Source organism: Anthonomus grandis, chromosome 3 (genome assembly GCF_022605725.1).
Source record: "Anthonomus grandis grandis chromosome 3, icAntGran1.3, whole genome shotgun sequence".
In the NCBI taxonomy this organism is placed as follows: Eukaryota; Metazoa; Arthropoda; class Insecta; order Coleoptera; family Curculionidae; genus Anthonomus; species Anthonomus grandis.
The window spans coordinates 22,886,536-22,907,375 of NC_065548.1; the positions used below are offsets into that span (position 1 = coordinate 22,886,536).

At 29.2% G+C, this 20,840-nt stretch overlaps 1 protein-coding gene across 1 annotated transcript in view; it reads right to left on the minus strand.

Annotated features, from left to right (window-relative positions):
• Positions 1-18,411, minus strand: part of LOC126734617 (zwei Ig domain protein zig-8) — a 502,147-nt gene extending 483,736 nt beyond the window's left edge. The window contains exons 1-2 of the mRNA XM_050438315.1: positions 18,224-18,411; positions 16,597-16,836 (exon numbers count right to left, since the gene is read on the minus strand). Coding sequence (XP_050294272.1) covers positions 16,597-16,654 — 58 coding nt within the window. The 5' untranslated portion in view covers positions 16,655-16,836; positions 18,224-18,411. The remainder of the gene's footprint in view (positions 1-16,596; positions 16,837-18,223) is intronic.
• Between the last annotated feature and the right edge of the window lie 2,429 nt (positions 18,412-20,840).

Below are 20,840 nucleotides of genomic sequence, written 5' to 3' on the forward strand. Positions count from 1 at the left end.
CGTTCAGCACAAACCAAAGAATTCAGAAATTTAAAGGCTATCGTACACGCGTAGATTTGTTGTTGTTAAGACTTAGAAAATATTAATTAACTTGGTAATAAAGGAGAAAATTAAATTAATTGAAGTCGTAGTTTTAATTTGGAGAGCAAAACAAATAAATATTATAAAAAGAAAAAATCTAAACTATTTGGACGTTCACAAACTAAATGTGGACGGATCAATGACCTGCTCTCAAAGTATTGAGAATTAAACAAAATCTCTTTTCAGATATATTATCGAAAGCATTATCGTTATTTGATTAAATTTATTATGTATATTCATTATGTAATACCGTTAATAAATTTGTTAGATACAATATAAGAACTTCTTTAGCGAATACTGCATTTGTGGTCATTTCCATAGCTCCAACTTCGGAAAGCCGGTGTTAATTGTTTTAGTTCTATTTGAAGATAAAGTATATCTCAAACTTTAACCAAAATGTAGTCAAAGTTTGCATTGGATTTGTAGTTAATGAAATTGGCAATAAGATTGAAATAAGTTTGGTCAAGAACTGGTAATCTTCTTTATATAAGATAGTTCGGTCATAGAAAATTATGTTTAAAGTATTTTAAACTTCAGAGCTTGTTACATGTGCTCATAATTAATAGACTAAATTGCATTTGACCACTGCTTTGATTAAAACAAGTTACTTCATCATTCAAGGAAGAAGACCGGCGCTAATAAATGTCGGTAATGACGAAACTTTGTGTTGCCTGAACTTCGTAGAATGTCTTTGTTAAACATCTATTTACTTTAAGACGAGTTATCGTCGGTGGGGTGTTAAACTTCATGGTAAAATATATTATGTCCTTATATTATAAGCCGAAAATAATAGTGACTAATAATTAAAATCAGGGTGTATTTTCCATAATATTGATTATATTATTGAAAAAGGCAATTAAAATGAAATATTCAAGGACATTAGGAAACATTTTCTTTGATTAATAATTATCATCTTAATTTTGTTTACGTTAAATATTTATTAAATTTACACAGGTCAATCATTATTAGTTAAAGAACACTCGAATACATACATTGCATAAATATTAAATACATTCATTACATTTTAAAACACTTATGTCTCAACCAAAACACATAGTAAAAGATTCCATCTTAATTTTAAAAGCTTGCCCTAAATAGAAATTTATAGAGTTCCTAAGCTTCCTAAGGTAAGATATCTTCCCGTTGCCGTTTTTCACACGCTTCGTTAGACGGTAGTAAGAGGGTACCAATTCTGTTCGATTACAGGTATTATAAGCGTGAACGTCATCAAGTAACACAGGTTCTCAGGGATGTAAACTGATGGAAGGCTGAGGCTCAATCCATATTGGTACGTAATTTGAAATCCGTTGGGACCACGTGATTGCTATCAGCCAATAAGAGGTCCAATAGATTTGACGTACCTACGTAAAAAAACACGGATAGAAGTTGGTTAATTCGAACTTAATTTCGTTTTCTGTGTCCGTTCAGTCCTTTGTGCTATTTGTTTTTTATTGTTATTTTTGAGTTTTTACCAAAACATTTTTTGTGTGGGATTCTTAATTTCTAGGTAAGTCCTTTGTTTTGAAACTAATTTGTTTTTATAAGTTATTATTTGTAACATTCTCTTTGTTGTGTCGGGTTCCACGTATTTTAAATGCGGCTATTGTGGCTTTTTAATTAATAGTCAGTGCCAAAATTATTTGGGTAATATTTAGTAAATTAACATTAATATTTCCCAGTATATATGGAGGAGGAAAACGACGGTTTTGTCTTCGAGCTTTGCGCCAATGACGACAATATTTTAACTTTAGATGGATATATGCTTATTGTTGATTGTTATTATTGTTATCTGTTTGTCAATTTTTAGTTAGTGTCATTCTAGTGTATGTTATAAATTGTATTAGTTACACTTTTACCAGTTTTTAGTTTATTTAAACTTTGTTTTGTTTATTTATTTTGTAGTATCAACAGACGATGACAAATATTTAACAAAACATAGGAAATTGGATGGCGAAATATTGATTTCATTCATTTATACCAGAACACCTTCATGGGATCCGACAACCCAATTACAATCATGGCATAAAAATGAGTTAAAGCAATTGTGGGAAGTCAAAAATCATTATAACACCAAAAACACTAAAGCGAGTAAAAATAGCGTCATTTTACGGATACGCATATTTCTAGTGGATGGACTAAAAGTCACGGATATGCTTGACAACTTCGCGTATCCGTGACTTTTGGTCGTTCCACTAGAAATATGTAAAAACTGTAGCTTGGAATAAATTTAGTAGTTCATATAATTTTTTTTTATCAACAGAATCCTCAGACTTATCGATTAGTATTTTTAGTTGCGCTCTTTTTTGTTAAAAACTAAGTTATACAATGAATCTTAAAACTAAGATATGAGTCGATCGAGAAATGTTTAAAATAATAACTCTAACTTTTTATTGGGTATTTTTAAAGAGCGTAACAAATTATACAAAGCTGCAAAATTTAAAGTATATGTGCAATAATTTTTATTTAATATAAATTGTAAGATCTGTCTTAGTCAAGAGGTTTTTTAACAAATATTTAAAATGTAGCCCATTTACTACTTAATATTACCCGAAATGTACTTAAAAATCGCTTTAAATACTTTTAACAATTTATGTAGAAAGTACTGCTTTTTTACTTTTTTATAAAAAAATTTTTTCGTAAGGAGTTTATTTTAGATTTTTTTTTCATTTAGAATTTATTATTTCGTAAATTTTAATTTTGAAAAAAATGGGACATCTCATATTCGTTTAAAAAGTAAAAGTAGAAAATCTTACCCTTGTTAAAAGACTTGTCTTGAGTGTAAAGTCTTTTAATTTTAATTGATCATTATAATTCAAATAATTAGATCTTAATAATGTTTTTAAATTTAACCGCAATGCCCTATTTAACTGCAAAGCACAAGATTGAAATTCCTCTGTAGATAGAGTATAAGTTTGTATTTTTTTTGTCGAGAAAACAGGAAAAATTCACAGAGTCAAAACAGAAATAAAAGAACAAATGCAGTAAATACGTTCTAGAGTTTTTGTTTAAAAACTCATTTATAATGGTAGACGTGTGACTTGATGCAAGATTTTTTTAAAGAGGATTTGATCACCTCTGAAAGATCGACCAAATGGTACGAACTGATTCGTGTGAAACGTTAGGCCACCTTAAGCTTTAATGGTGATTTCGAAGCAGCAATTCTATCATTTTTAGGATGAGTTCTTCCTCCTCCATTATTTTCTTTACACCATGCTTTTGAATTTTCTATAGAAGCCGACATTTCCAAGGACTCATCACCAGAAATTTCCGTGGAATCACAAGATTTAGTGCAACCTCTGTTGAACCAAAATGCCGTAGATTATAGTAAGGCATATGATTGAACATTGATTTAAGATTTAGAGTACATGTTGCAAAAACTTCTCAGAAAGCATACTTTTCATTACAACTTTTGATATTTTTCATTAGTGATGATTTATTACGGTAATAGAACAGGAACTTGAAAGAAAGTTATGATGAACCACTGATATCGCAAGGTAATGCAAGTAAAATTAAAAATCAGGTTTGAAAAAATGGCCACTTTAGAAGAACCACTGTTTCTCGTAAATCTGGTAATTAAAAAAAATCTACACATTTCTACTAGATAAATAGCGCACGAATTAAACATGAGTAATAAGCTACAGTAGTAAGCTTCTGAATATACACAAATTTCATCCCTCTAAGCTAACAATTCTCCAGGAGCACCATAAAGATGCAGATAGAAAAATCGAATTTTGTGAACAATTTATGGAACTACTATAGAATAATACGAAGTAAATCGACAAAATTGACGTTATTAGGCACAAAAAAATCCATATTGGAGAAGGAAAGGCTATACTTAACACCCAGAGAAATTAAATATTGTAGGCCAGCAAGTTATAGGCCCAATTTTCTTTAAAAGTGAGGCAGGATATTTAGAGTTTTTACAAGATAAAATAATTCCAAATCTAGCCACTCTAACAACATTTCTAACATGGTACAAATTTAAAAATTAAATAGAAACTGATATGCCAATTAGATACATCTGGTTTCGACAAGACGGTACAGCTCCTTATTTAGCACATCCTGTTCGAAACTATCTGGATACTTTATTTCCAGCTAGATGGATTAGTAGAAGAGGACCTTCTGAATGGCCACCTGTGGCGTTAACTTTACAGTGTTACTATTTTGCCAAGAGTTTGCAGACGGTAGCTAAGAATTATTGGAGGCTTGGGATTGTTCGAAGGTTCACTTATGACTGGCTATTAAAAAATCTAAATTTGATTATAGCTATTAAATAAGAGGGCGCCACTTAGTTTTTTTTTATAACTGAAAGCAAACTAAGAAAAAGACTTGGTATATGGGTTTCAATTAACAATTAAATGACCCTGGATAAAGTAGATTTAAAGATATGTATACACCTCATGTTCTAATCTGTTAAATGTTAATAATTTATTATGAATTAAAATATAAATAATGTTGATATGATTAAAGTAAGTTTGACAAAAGTAACATTTAAATTATAATTTCGCTACTAGGTAGATTTCAGCACTTGAAAAATAAATTGCAATTATTAAAGTTTTTTGTATATATTTGTAGTACGCAGGGGAAAGTTCATGAACCTTTTTACCTAAGGCATATTAGCCTTAACCAGTTATATCTACTTAACTACCAAAAAAGCTACTGAAAAATACTGAACAAAAAAGAACTAATATTATAGATAAGAAACTGACGTATTAAATTATGACATTGATTAAATATTTGTAACGTTAAATTGAAATAAAAGGTATATTAATAAAGATTTAGATAAGTGAGACAAATCTATGGTTAGCAATATTTAAATAAATTGAATATACTGTCCTGTATATTCCTCCAAGAAATGAACGGCTAGCCTTCAAAACCGAGGCTGTGAATGTATGCCATTTGTAGCTTAGCTATCCGGACTAGGAATCTCTAATACTAGCTCTAACTCTAGCTCCAGCTCCACCGCTTTCAGCAATTCCGGGGAAATCAAAAGCCTACAGATATCAGCGCTTGAAGAAGAATAAAGAGGAAAACGGAAAAGTAAAACCCTAAAACAACGGTCGCCATTGTATTCACTGTCCATAAAAAATGAATGGCGTTAAAAATGTGTCACACTCACCTTGCTAAGTTTCATTCTCTATCCATCAAAATCTTGGGCATCCTGCACCAGAATTATGAATTAAACGGTTCCCTAAAGGAACAAGATTAAGGACTATAAATTACAAACCATATTGGCCTCCTGGCTTCCTGCTTCAGAAACTTCGGAAATAAAAAACTGTCCTTTTACGTGTGCTCCTACCAACAACACGGGAACAAGTCGTTGAAAAATGGATGCAGTACCGACTAAATCAGTAACGACCCCACCTCTCGCCTGAGCTGTCAATATCAGCCAATCAGAGAAAACATTAATTAAGACCAATCAGAAAAGTGATGGACCGTCAACAGAAAGCACGGATAATTAAACCAGGAGAGTGATGCGTTACAGTAGTAATGTGTCATTGACAGTGTGAATTTAAAGAAATATGAATAAAAGAAGTTGACTGAAATTAATAATGTAATTATTGAAATTAATGAAATATCAATAGAGCGTTAGTGAACATAAGGAGTAGAAAAACAAAATGCTACACACCAAGATCTGCCGATCTAATTTCTTCAGAATTTATCCTCTAAAGATATTTGAAATCCAAAGATTTTGTGTTCAAGTAGGCCAACATTAAGGAGTTATAACAAATTTCAAGTACGTTTACGGCATTGCCAAATAGTAAATGGCCCATTTTAAACACTTATAAAAGGAAAAAAAATTAGTAAATTTTTATTTTTATAAGTGTTCTGCAGTTTGAAACTGAAATTTTGCAGTTCTGTATCAGCCGATATGTACTTTTGAAGTAAGCAATAAAATCTATTTTTCAAAAAATCATTGATAACATCATAATAGGTATGTTTTATCCATATAATTATTTTGAAACACATTGTATATTAATTTCTACGCAAATCGTTAAAAATGTTTAAAACGATTATTAATTTCCTTTAAGATAATAATTAATAGTGCCATTACATTTTATTTTAAGCATTTGTTAAAAAACTTTTTGAGTAAAACAAATTTTATAATTTATATAAAATAAAAAACTATTTTAATTATCTTGCAAATGGTTATTCACATAAATTTAAACTTTTGCAGCTATGTAGCAAAAAAAAGTATTTGAACTACTGAATTTATTCCAATTTACAGACCCACACTGTATATCAAGAATAATATAGACTCTAGGATTGAGCGCTGACTGATACTGATTTTGATGCAGTCTAATATCTGATATAGTCTACTTTTCATGTAGGACTTCTGCTTCAAGCTTAATGTATCAAAGTTGTAAGCTTCTAGCTTCTGAAGGAGAATTACATGGCTTATACTATCAAAGGCTTTGCTGAGGTCACAATAGTTCTAAAATGTCCAAAGATTTTAAAATACTAAATTCAGCACCCTAAGGATAGTACTTTTATTTTTACTAAAATCTAACGCACTGTTGCTGAACAAGCTGTTTTTCTCAAAGAAAAAAAATCAATAATCTGCCAGGCTAAGCACTTTTTATCTTTAAGGAAGGAAAGGCCACTCCTTCATTCTTTAAAATTTTTTCTTTAATTACAAAATGTCCAGGATGCCAATTTACAAATTGTAAAATATTTTGGGCGTTATAAAAATAAGTTTCTATTTAGTATATAAAGCAGCTTTAGGCTTAAATATAAAAATATCTACATAATATATAACTATGATAGTATACCTATAATTTACAAAATTGCTTTAATATACAGGGTATACCGATATTCAAATCAAAATTGGCATCTAGAGATCTCTTGATATGCGAATTTAATATAAGGCTCATAATTGTAAAAAACTGTATAAATCGCCCCCCTTATAAGTAAAATCCCTTCTAACCTTAAATTTGAATTTTGCATGGCAAAAGAACCTTTAGATTAGAATTTACGTTTCGGACGTTTGTACTTTTATATATTGAATTTTAATAAAACGCACTCAAATCAAAAACTTCAATAAAACACTTGAAGCTCCGTTATAAAACCTGCTTTATTGCTTCGGCATTTATTCAAAAATGTATAATATGTATATGTAAACAAAGAAATTTATAAAAATCTTACTAAATTAATCTACACTAAATAAATAAATAGAATTATTCTCATATATTTATAAAATAATAATTATATAGTATATTTTTGTAGTATTAATAATAAAAATTTATGTTAGACACAGTCTTTTTTTAGTGAAAATGATTGTTCCTAAGATTTTGGAAAATGTTATTAATAATTTTGTCCTATTTATTCAATATTGGTTATCTGAGACTTTTATGAAAAGTATTAGTTTATTTTCTTTACGGTTTCTCCTTCTCTTCTATTTAATCTTTCTACAAATTAAAATATATTGAAACTTTACCTAAAGGTCTTGTTTAGTTTAATCCGAAAAGGTACTGGAGTGTAAGATTCGTGTGTATATACATTTTAGAATTATAATACACTTAATGTATTATAATTATAACCTCTCCTATAATGTATTCCGAAAATATCTTTAAACACACAAATATCAATATTTCAATAAATGTATTGTTCTCTATCGTAGTTCTGGAATAAATGATGCTTCAATTTTAGAAATATTTATTCCCTAGTGTCCCGATAATCAATCAAACGACCAGCGAAATTATTGCAACCATAATTCCCAATATTTCTTGCTCAAAGCGGTAAAGGACCATCTCGTTTAAATACAATTTTCATATCGAATTTATTAGGATTAATTTTAACGATTTTAGTAATAAAATATTCGAGGGCGTTGTACAACTTTTGAAATATAATTATCCTTTTACATTTTGCTCAATAAACAGAGATCCTGTGATGCGATTAAATATTGATTGAATAGGATCTATTATACCCCAAGTGTTTTTATGGGTCTTCCAAGTGTCCGTAAATATTTTTAGTTGTGGAAATACATTTAAATAAACAATCAATGAAACTGGTTCCTGTATTTGTATTGCTAGTTATGTTCGACGTCGTGGACGTGAGAAATTCAGATCTTGGATGAAGCAAATATTCTGAAATGGAGAAACAAATTTTCTATCTAAGACTGTAGGAGACATGCAGCACAAATTAATCGAAGTAGGTAAGAACTATATATCTTTGAGATCCAAAGTTGAATTAATACAGAAGAGAGCCGTAAATTTAATGTAGAATTATGTTGCAATTCTGAGAAGAAATACTGAAGAACTTTTGTAAAAGAGTTAAGGTTCTTTTATTGCCACTAGCATTTAAGATAATATTGCATATTGCCATAGAATTTTCAGATATACTAAGGGTACAAATACGTCAACCTAACGTAAAAATATGTGAAACATAAAATCAAATTCTCAACTATAGCTAAAAGAAATAAACTATTAGTGTCGCCAATTAAAACCGAATTAGGGATTAAAGGCCGCATACTTAGAATTGAGTAGAACTTTAAAATATTTGTCAATGAGCTACTTTTACCCTACCATAAGTAACTTCACAAGAAAGCTAGATAATTTTGTCGAAAATCGAACTTCAAATTATGCTGGGTTAAAGAAACGAAAATTTGTATAAAGAAGGCGAGCACAGTAAAACGATTATTGTTATTAACGAGTAACTCTGACAACTCTGCTTGCATAAGTTATCAATTTTTTCTTACTTGTACTTAATTTTTTATGGAAACTTTCAATTTTTTCAATGGCCTAGTCTCAGCAATTTTTTGTTTACTACCAAAACACCAGAGACCTTACGATAAAACTAGTAGACTTGACTAGTGACGCTTTTCCGAACATAAGTTCCTGTACTCAAATGATTTCTACTCTTCTACGAAAATCCAATATAACAAGTCTTCTTTTATCGACGATAGAAAAAACTTCGGAAGAACTGTTATTCATGAGAAAAACGTATTCTCAACTAAACGATAAAAGCCAAGACATTTCTGATCATCTCATATTGTCTGAGGAATTTAATAAATTCTTTTGCACGATAAATAAAAAATGGGTTAGTAAAAGTACCTAAAAATAAAATAAACAACTTTATTTAAAGCTAAAATCATAATAAAAACTATTAGTTCTCTAAAAAATCCTTGAAAAGTGCATAAAACTGAGACTAAGAGACTTGTTAAAAAAGCAACAATTACTTTCCAAATTTCAATTTGTTTTCAGTAAATGGCGCAACGCGAGGTCACAAGCTTTTTAGTTGACAGTTTAAACAAAGGACTCTGGTCATCAAGTTTTTTTGGATCTGTCAAAGGATTTCGACACGGTGGAGCACCTTACTCTTTTAATAAAACTTGAAAATATTGGTAAAAGAGGTGTTTTACTAGATCTATTTGGGTTTTATTTAATCAAAAAAAAGCAAGTTGTAAAAATTGAAAAAAGGTCAATTTTTCCTCTGTATATTGAGTGTGGTGTTCCACAAGGTACGGCGCTGGGCCCCGTTCTGTTTTTATCTAAGGTCAGGTGGGGTAACAGTGTACGCGGGGTAAGTGTGTACACAAATTATAATATAATGACTTTCGCCAAAATACCTGCGACATCTATGAAAAAATCATATATTCAATATAATTTTATATTTTATATATATTCAATATAATATATTCAATCATATATCCCCACTAATCTAAAACATTAAATTGTCATAGATGTCATGTATTTTAACGTAGCGTGCTTTTTAAATTCGGAAGTCATTTTTTGCAACGATAAATAATTTCAGTGCTATAGATTAATCCACTATCATCCGACGATCACAATACCATTTTCTATAAGTATCAGTTTTGACAGAGATTAGAGGTATGTATTATTGTATATCTATTCATATTTTTAGTTTTTTTTACTACTAACCTAAATATTTTGTTTACTAAACAGTTGCCCCATGAAAAAAACGTATTGGAGCAATTGTGTAGTGATTAAGGCGGGCAAGTGTGTAGCATACTACACACTTACCCCTTTCCTACGATTAGCAAAATTCATTATTAATTACCTATATTTTTTCCTTATTTTTAGGCAAACATGGTTAGAAACTATAAACGAACTTGAAGTAGAAAAACTTCATACACTACAGATACATTAAAAAGGGCTTTAAATGAAATTGAGAGAGGTTTGATGACTCAATACGGCGCGGCGCGCACAAAAAATATAACATTCCACAAATGACCCTGAGCTATCATCGAAGAGGTTATCGAGGTGTAAAGAGCTTAACGATGGGAAGAAGTACAGCGATTTCCAGCGAACAAGAAGAAAAGCTTGCTCAATGTTTAATAACAATGGAAAAATGGGGATGGAGATGTATTTAATATTGTTGAAAAGTATGTCATTCTAAATAAACTTAAAACGCTATTTAAAGCAGGTCGGCCAGGTAAAGATTGGTTTATAAGTTTTTCGAAGCGCCACAATTTACCCATTAAAAAACCCCAATCAGTGGAGTTTGCTAGAAGGAAATGCTTAGATCCATTCGTAATTAATGGCTACTTTGATATTTTAAAAACACAGTTGGATTCCCTAAATTTGCACGACAAACCACGGCAAATATGGAATCTTGATGAAACCAATTTTTGTCTAGATCCAAGCAAGACAAAAATAGTAGGCAAAAGAGGAGCTCCATCTTCTAGAACACCTGCAGGCAGTGGACGGCAAAATATTACGGTCTTAATGGCTGTTAGTGCAGATGGGTTTAAGGCGCCACCGTTAATAGTTTTCAAGGCAAAAAATATGTGGCAGGAATGTTGATATATGACGGTCACGCGTCCCACGTGGATGAAAGATTACTTAGAGCAGCCAGGGAGAATGGGGTGATCATTCTTAAGTTACCACCCCATTCATCCCATATTCTACAACCGCTTGACCTCAGTGTTTTTAAGTCTTTAAAAGTTAGATGGGAGTATGAGTTGATCAACTGGCAGAAGCATAATGAGGGAAGACAAATTCCAAAGAAAAAATTTAGCTCTTTAGTTTGTAAAATATGGAAAGAAACAAACCACGAAATTATATCTAATGGTTTTAAGGAAGGAGGTATTTTTCCATTTAATGCATGTGTTGTTGACAAGGAAAAGTACGATCCAATATTTTACAAGAGATGGGAGCAACATCAAGGGGTACGAAGATTTCCTGATAAGTCGATGGATATATTGCAACCAGGACCCTCAAATCTAGGTCAAAAGGACAATAGTGCTATTGCCAATATTTTGAGACAACATTCCCTAAATATTAACAGAGAAGATACAAATCATCCTCATTTATCAAGCCCTAATTCAAAATCAGGTCCAAGTGGATACCAAGGGCTACCAGAACAGCGATACTCTTTTGAAGAATTACTATTGTCTATAGTTCAACAGACTAACGCACCCGAAAAAGTAAAGAAAAGAAAAGTGTGTTCTGGAGCCGAAGGTATTACTTCTGAGGAAGTTATGCGTCGCTTGATCGAAAAGGATTCGACTATTTTATAACAAAAATCAAAATGAAATAAAAATCGGCGTAAAAAATTTAAACCAAATTTCATGAATGAAGAAGAGGACATAAGTGATAAAGAAATTATATTCCAAGAGAGTGATGATGATATAATAGAGGAAGAGATAAGAAACGCGGAAGCACTTGATGCATGTATGGAGCAAATCAGTAAGCCTTCTATAGATATACAAGAAGATGACTGGGTGCTAGTCTGCCTTTTAGTGAAAAAATCAAAAAAATATTTTGTCGGACAAGTGATCTCTCATAATAAAGAGGATGAAGAATTGGAAATAAAATTTACCAAAAAAGTGCTAACTTTAGACCCCTTGGCTTCTTCAACATTCACATGGAAAGATCCCGAAGAATGTGCTGTAGTTAGCAGAAGCGACATTATAAGGTCTCTCCCAAATCCCGTTTTAACCGGTCGGCGAGGTTTAATAAAATTTTATTTAAATTTTTCTGCATATAATATTCAATAATTCATATTTATAAACTTGTTTAGGTGATTTACATTTAGTTATAATTAATGCATAGAATATTCTGTTTTTATTTTGTGTATATAAATAAAAAATATTCACCTACATGTCACTTTGTGGCAAGTCTTAGTATTTTAAAACAATCGCAATATAGGTAAGTTTTACACATTTGCCCCATATTCTTCTTAAAGTAGGCATATAGAGGATATCAGTCGTCTACACCCTTGCCCCAAAATAGAGAGGAAGTGTGTAGTATAGACTTTGTTTTAAAAAGAAATTATAGTTTATTCTAAAAATAAAAAGTAGGCGTTAAAATTGCGGTAATATATTAAGCAAAGACGAAAGATTTTTTAAATAAAACGAGAAATTTGTGTTTGATTGTGCTTTATTTTTTATTAATAAATAAACCTAAACTTTCGCAACTTTACTAAACATTTACCCCACTTCACCTTATGTGAATTCTCCAACAGAGCCTTTAACTAAAGGTAAGACTATACGTTTTACTGATGCTACTGTCCTTCTATTCAAGACCAGACATTAATCTAACAAGGACTATTAGGATGCTGCCTCACGGTCAGCGATACTAAATTTATAAATTAAGGTCAGTACTAAAATTGTAATAAGTAATGCAGATTTGTGGTCTCTAAAATCTTGCAAACGCCTTTCAGTTTTTTTAAAGTTTGTTGGTGTATTTTTAAAAGTAAATCTCATTTTGCAAAAAAGGCTAAAGTTTTTGCTAAGCAAAAATAGTTAGATTAAAAACCAAACATTTATATAGTAAACGTAGCATTTTGAAAACAGAAACAATATCAAGCATGAAGCGGTTTTTAAAGAAACATGTTATTAACCAAAAATAGATTTAATTTTAGCTAGAAAGAGATAACAATTTCTTTCACAAAGCAAAAAACTAAAAGAGTTGGTGAGTGCGAAGGATAAACCACAAAAAGAAAAACCAATTAATATCGGTAAAAATCAGTACAAAAACAACCTGGAGGAGATAACAGGAAGTGTTGAATCATAAACTAAGTACTTACCATAGTCTTCGAAAGATTTTGCTAGAGAAATGATTCGCACCTAAATTACAAGGAATCTTACCTAATTAAAAAATACATCATTGGATTCTATTGTTAAACGTCTGAGAAAAAAATTGTTTTAACATTGTTGATAAGGGAAATATAGTTGTTACTTTAGACAAAGCAGTATATTTTATTCGAGTTAATGATCTTGTTAAATAATTTGTAAAAAATATAATAAAAAAAATTGTAAAAAATCTTATCAAAAATAATCTCTAATATTAAGATATTATTAAATGATTGCAAACTTCAGAAAAATTCAAGGTACAACTTTCGTACCCAATAATTCCAAAATTATATTGTTCATCAAAAATCCATAAACCTGGAAATAAAATAAGACCTAATATTGTAAACTAATATTGTAATTTTTTCTTCACTGGAGGATCTTTAACATACAACATTTCAACATTATTAGTAACGCAATTTGAGACACTACAATTGCCTCATAAATGTTTTTCAGTCTAAAATAGCCAACAATTTAATTGAAAAGTCAATAATTTAATCCTAAGTGGAAATGAAATTTTTGTTTGTTTCGATGTATTTCCTTTACTATGCATACCTATACCAGAAACTTTGAAATATCTTAGTCAACTTTTGGAAAGTAATGATTTCGATATATATCCAACAAATAATTAAATTTAAAAAACTTTGTATGTCACAAAATATTTTTCAAGATAACAATCTATACTATGAATAACTGGAAGGTACAGCCATGGGTAATTGGCTCTCTCCCTTCCTAGCAGAGCTCTTCGTGAACCGTTTTGAGTTAAATGCAAAAAAGGTATTCCAATACTTTCCACGAGTTTGATAAGGGTATGTTGATGATATGTTTGCCGTATTGGACAAAAGCAAATGTAATATTGTTAATTTTGTAGAACTACTCAATAACTGTTTTCCATCTATTAAATTTAACTTGGAATGAGAAACAAATAATCAGTATCTATTCTTAGATACTCTTGTCATAAAAAATAAAAATCAGTTAGAATTTGATTTTTATAATAAATAAACAAATACTTTTAGATACGTAACTAGTATCTCTAACCCTTGTTTTCAACATAAAATGACTAGTATGCATTTCTTGGTACATTGTTTGGTCTCATTTCCTCTAAGTAAAAACAGATTTAATTTTAATAAATCTTAAAAACTCTACCATATTTCAAAAAAAATAAAATAAGCAAACTTTCGTTGCAATACTATATGATTCTAACTAACAAGCGGCTTTGATAGAGTTTTGACAACATAAATTTACTTAAACCGGTTAATACCAACAGAAAATTAGGTGCATACGAAAGTTTCGCAATATTTAAAAAACAAAAAAATATTCTTGATAGGGATAAAGGTCCAATCCCTTATAGTCAATTATATAGTTTACATATTTTTTTAATATATTTTTGTAATATTTTTGATAAGCGGTTCTGGAGCCTTTTTTGCAATTTTGTCTATACCTAAATAATTCTATAATAAAACTGCCTGGCTTCTCTATTTTATTTTTCTAATATATAAGATAGGGTATGGTATGCCTTTGTATAGTCGATGAAGACAGCTATGCTTTTTTACCATTATTTAGGTTTCTCATCATTTTAGATGTGAGCTGTAGGGCATCTGAGAGATTTCACATGATTACAAAAACTTATTCAGTCTATCTAAGGTACTTTTATAATATTTCCGAAAAGTGTTTTAATATTCTAATTTAAATAACAGTTTCCTTTATTGCAATTTTGTCTTTACCTGAATTATTCTGCAATAAAAGTGCCTGGTTCAGGAACCAGGTTAGCAGAAAAGGTTATTTTTTCTGTTTTATTTCCCAAGCTTCTTAAGATATAGTATAGTAAGTTTTCCCTGGCTTTAACAGTAAACGTCTATTTTAGACTTTTGCTGTTTTTTTTAAGTATTTCGTATAGTTTATGAGCTGTGCAATTTAGTCTTAGTAAGAATAATAATTTCAATATTATTTATAGTAATTATTCAGGTAATGTTTTTTATTAATTTTTATTTTAGTGTACGTATTTTCTCGTTTTATTAATTTTTTTAAATAAACTTAAAGTTACCTAAATATTAAAAAAAAAGAAAATGGTAATTAGAAAAGCATTTTATAACGAAACAAAAAGAAAACATTTACATATACAAGTTTAACCCAAAATTGTTTTTAACTTTACACCAAATTTTAGTTTAATATCTTATGAAACAGTCGACTTACTTCAAAAAAATGATTTTATATTTCTCATTTTGACGCCTTGTATATTGAATACCCAGCGCCCAATTAAAAAATGGCATAACGAAAGTCGCATTATTTTGGTCCACCCTATATGTGGCCGGCAGATTGGCCTCCTTTTTCCGGACACCCTGTATATAAGCAAATCATTCTTTTTAACGCTATCAGCACCAACTATCTTTTTAAAACATATCATAGATTCTTATATACTCTATCTAGAAAATTTAAATTAAATTAGTATTTTTCCAGATATTTTGCTTTATCTAGCCTAAAAGCATTGTCAGTAAATAAAGATTAATCAAATCATAAATAACACCCTTTTTAAAATATCAGGTCGTTAATCATTGTCATTGCTATTATAAAAAGTCGATTTTGGCATCGCTTTGGACTAATAAAGTTTGTACGTATAGGTAAAGGAAAATGAAGTATTAAAAAGAGTTAATGGCCTAGACGGAGAATAAATAACATAATAAACCAGGTAGTTTTAGTCCATAAATGGTTTTTATAATTAGTAAGTATATTTTTTTTATAGCAGAAGCTCTTGAATTTATTACTGGTAAGTGCTTAATTCTAAAATAAAAAAGTTTTATTATTAGATTTTACACCTTTAGTTTAAACGTTTTAAAAAATGCAATAAAATAATGTTAATATTGTCCTATTAGATGAAAAAAATAATAATAATTACCTTGCTTAACTTTTCTTAATTTAATAATAAATTTTTATGAAAAGTATGTTTTTATATATAATTAAATTTTTTTAATAATTTTTGTTTCTTTATTCCTTTAATGATTTTCTAGAAAGTTGTTAAGATTATCAAACTTTTATTTGATCTTAACATAATTTTATATTAATTATTATGCGAAATAAAAGTTTTAATATATTGTATAAACTAAAATATATTGCAGTCTATACTCCAATTTAAAAAATTTAATCAAAGATAACATTTAATGTTTTAAATCATATATATTATGTGAAGTTTATTTTAAATATTTTTTTGTTAATAAATTAGTGTCATATATAAATCAACTTAAGTTTACTATTTTTGCAAATATTTGAATGAGGTTGGATAGTCTCTTGATGAAAAACTTTTAAATCATTTAAAAAAGTACCTACATACTTAGTATAAGTTTTCAAAATTTTGAAGTTATACTACAAAAATGAAAATACCTTCTATATATATATATATATATATATATATATATATATATATATGTAGATCTTATTTAAATATAGGTTTGTATTCTAATGTAACATTAAAAATAAAAACTTACCTGCATATGTTGAAAATAGAACAACAGAAAAGAATATGAAGAAAAAGTGGTCCAACATATTTTGGAAGTTAAGTGAGTAGAGGACTAATAAGAAAAAAAGTTATTCACATTTTTTCACAACACTCACTAGGAATAGTAACTGTTTAATAAATTTAGTTAAAACAATAAGCATTTTCTTTCACTTAATTCACTGCAGTAAAGTTAGTTGGCAGGAGTAAAGGCTGAGAATGATGTGAAATGCTGAAAAAAAATTAATGTTTTATAAATATCATATGGCAATATTAAGTAATTAAGAGAGTTACTTAAAGTAAAATACGCTTCTTTTTATTCTTAACTTTTCTTCATAAAATATATTTTTTAAATTATTATCCATCATAAGGATATAATAATTTATAATTGCCCCTCGATCAATAAATCTAAAACGAAAATACCTGACCGGCGTAAAAATAATGTTACGGCTGTTCCGTAGCCGTTTCCATCGTAAGAACATTTTTTTCATGTTTGCGAAAATATGCGAATACAAATGCCTTTATTACGCAAATGAGCCAGTTTAAATCATTTAAATGAAATTTAGGTATAAAATATTTAAATTGGCTATTTGAATTTATTACGCGAAATTAGCTACGGATAAGTATAGGCGGGGAGAATATTTAAGGCAAAAAGGGTGTAAGACAATGAATTTATAAATATTTTATAGTGAAAATTTTTCTGATGAACCGAATATATATATTCATTGTTATATAATCAGGTTATTTTTAAGTGTAGTAGAAATAATATAAATTTAAGCTGAAGAAAATGAGGTGAAGATGAATTATGAAGAAAACGTATTAAATAAACTGTTTCTTTTGTAGCAGATTTCAACATATTAACATTACAGCTAAAAATAATATGTTTTCTCGAGTTTGTTTAAAAGGTTTATCAATATTTGATTTTATTCACTACAGAGTTTTTTAAATTTTCTGGGAAATAAAATTTATTTTATTGAGGTTAATAAAACAAGATAATAAATTAGTAGGTTAACGATATGCTTAAAAAACTTAAAAATTAAAGAACGAGTAAGATTAAATAATGCTAGCCTACAGAAGATATATATAATAAGGTATTTAATAGACGGTGTGTCCTAGTTTAAGAATGGATATATTGGATTGGTTTTTATGTGGATTTATTTTGCCTTTTGCCTAGTAACCCAGAATTGTTAATATATCATTACACACTAGAGATGTAAGGATAATGAAAGTTGTGAATCACCGTCTTTCATTAAATGCCCAACTATGACCCAATTGGAAACTCTTTTTAATTATCATTATTTTTTATGCATTACTCTATTGTCGTCACTTGTACCATAATTTGTTATCTAGAAAAAAAAATAATTAATTTAATTTTGATGTTAACTAATATTTATGAGCAATTATCTAATTATATCAATAAAGCAAGGGGTTATCTAAAATGCTCTTTTAAACTTTCTCTTTCTAAATCAGTCTATATTATATTTATTTCTACTTAAATTAATAATATTACGTCCTGAATCTTTAAGTAAACGAAAAGTTACGGAACTTTATTGATAGCTACTACAATTATTACGTTTAAAACTACGAACTAAAATATCTTAAGCAAATAAATTTCGTACTTTTTCTAAATTCCTCCTGATACCAAACTTCACGAGTTTATATCTTAAGTCAAACCTAAAACGCAGAAATCTCTTTTTTGTATTTTTTTTCTTACAAACTTTATCGCACAATGTACGCGAAAACTTAAAATTGAGGGCGTCTGTTAACAGAACGCTGAAAAGCGGTAACGGACGTTGCGTCGAGTGTAGCGTCGCGACGCACGGAGAACTGACGGCTCTCCGCAGGTTTGCAGGAGAGCGTCGATCTGAGCGCCATCCCATCCAAGGGATCAGGACAGATTCACGAAATCGCGTAGGGGTTTCCAAAGAATTATTAGGTTAGTACCGTTATGCTGTAGGTCATGTGGGGCTTGAGTGGGAATATTTCAAGAATTAATTAGAAATTTTAAGCCAACTAAAAAGAAACTATTATTAGTTATTATTAGAGTTGTCATTTAGACATGATGTCATATATTAAAAATGTTATGTGCCGTTCGGCTCTTAAATAAAATTCTGAATCATGTTCGCAAAGGATGTGAGACTACAGTTTAGCTCTGATATCCAAATACACAATGTTTTGCTTACTCTCTGCAGGATACTAGTGATTTTTTTTTACTTATTCTTATCAAACCTGTTAGAAAAATATTTAATAGATTTCATGTGTTGATAACATTTTATTTTATGGCCTTTTGATTATTCTGTATATTCATAGAGCTAAAAGATATCAGCTAAAAGTAAAAAGAGCTCTTAGAGTATATACACAATTACAAGGCACCTATTAAAAAATTCTGACCCATATCTTATGTGCAAACAAAACTGATTGCTCGACGGAGATTGCAAACCTTCTAAATTTGAGTTGATGCATCCACATTAAATTGTCAGACGTCAAAGTTTAATTTCTAGAACAAGCAAAACTGATGCTGATAGTCCTCATAAAAATCTAATTTGGAATACAAAAGAATCAATGATTAATAAAGGTACGATATATGGATAAAAATCACAAAAAATTTTTCAGTCCTTCAGTACAGCAAATTTTGCCATACGATTTGGCCATTATATTTGGGTAAGTAAAATAATAGAAAAATTGATAAAATCAAGCGGGTCCTTATTATGTCATATAGCCAGTTAGCCCTAAGGACACTTGCAAAACCTAATTTAACATTATTCTATGGGAATAGTTATTGGAATTAAAAAAAGATTTATGCTCGATAAAAATTAAATATTGGATTGTCAGTGAATGGTAAAAGCCATAAACTTGCCATCAATTTACGATTTTTTTCAAAACAATCTGTCAGGTTTGCTTGAAGAAGTGCCTTTAAACTTACTTCGAATTATCACAAATAATTCGGTTCGATGGTGTCGCATCACATTTCTTAGTTATAATAATTTTGAACTCCTTAGATAAGATAAATATAAAAGAATAAAAGATTTTTTATGAGAATTTGGATTTTGTTTTTTATGGTACCAGCATTTTCAAGAGGTATAGTTTTAAAAACGTAGGCAGGCATAGCGTAGGTAAGAAATTTAATTACTGTATAGTATGCAAATCATAGTGATGTCATCAATAATTATGTAGTTTTTTATTTAAATCTCAAAATAATTTTTTCAATAATTTCCAAGATTCTTGACGGACTATACTTGATAAACTTTTTATAATGACATACATGATAAAGACGCATGATTTTGCTGTAAATGAGAGTAAAAACTACTTTTAAATAAAGAAAAGTATTTACAGAGATCTTAAATTTTGTACATCTTTTACACAAACTATTTATGGAATAGTATTCTAATATTCTAACAATATTCGTATAAAGGTCGAAAAGTAAGTACATGATTGAATAAGTAAGGTTTTTTTAATCTGTTTCCAACAATCCCTTTCATAACTACAAATTTGGGTCATAACTTCATAGATAGAATTATGTTCTCATGTTGCCTCATTGATACAGAAGTAGTAAAATATATGATCAGTGAACTTCCAACCTATTTACTATATAACTAATAATAAAGTTAAACCATCCTATGTTTCACTAATAATCTTAAGATTAAAAAATAATTATCATAATTTTTATAAAGTAGATTTATTTTTAGACTATTTGCCTATTTAGAAAAATCCTAAAATAATTAACATTTGGTGCATTAAAAATCTACTTTACCTAAATATTGAGACGTACAAATTTATTTTCTACCTCAGACTCATACCTGTTAGGAACCTATTTATATAATCGAGTTAGGAATTTTCTTTAATTATTGATTAAATATTATGCCCTGTATAGAGGAGTCTGCAAATGCGGCTTGCAAACTTTTGGAACTAATAGTTAGAAATAGTAAAGTACTTTACTAATATAAATACTCTTAGTATGTTGTATAACTCGCTAGTTCTAACAAAACTAGACTATACCGCTATTATCTTGAGTTCAATATAAATCTATCACAGTTAAGTCTTACTTAAATACTTAAGCTTTTGGGAGGATAGAACATATCCTATATAAGCTATAACCATTCGTTATCTAATCATAGAAATTATTTTTGTAAAATTTGTATAAAAGCTTTTGCATCAACAGATCGATTGCACATATCTTTAAGGTCAAATAAATATTCGTATGCCTCAAATACATTTAAAACATTATGCCACATTTCT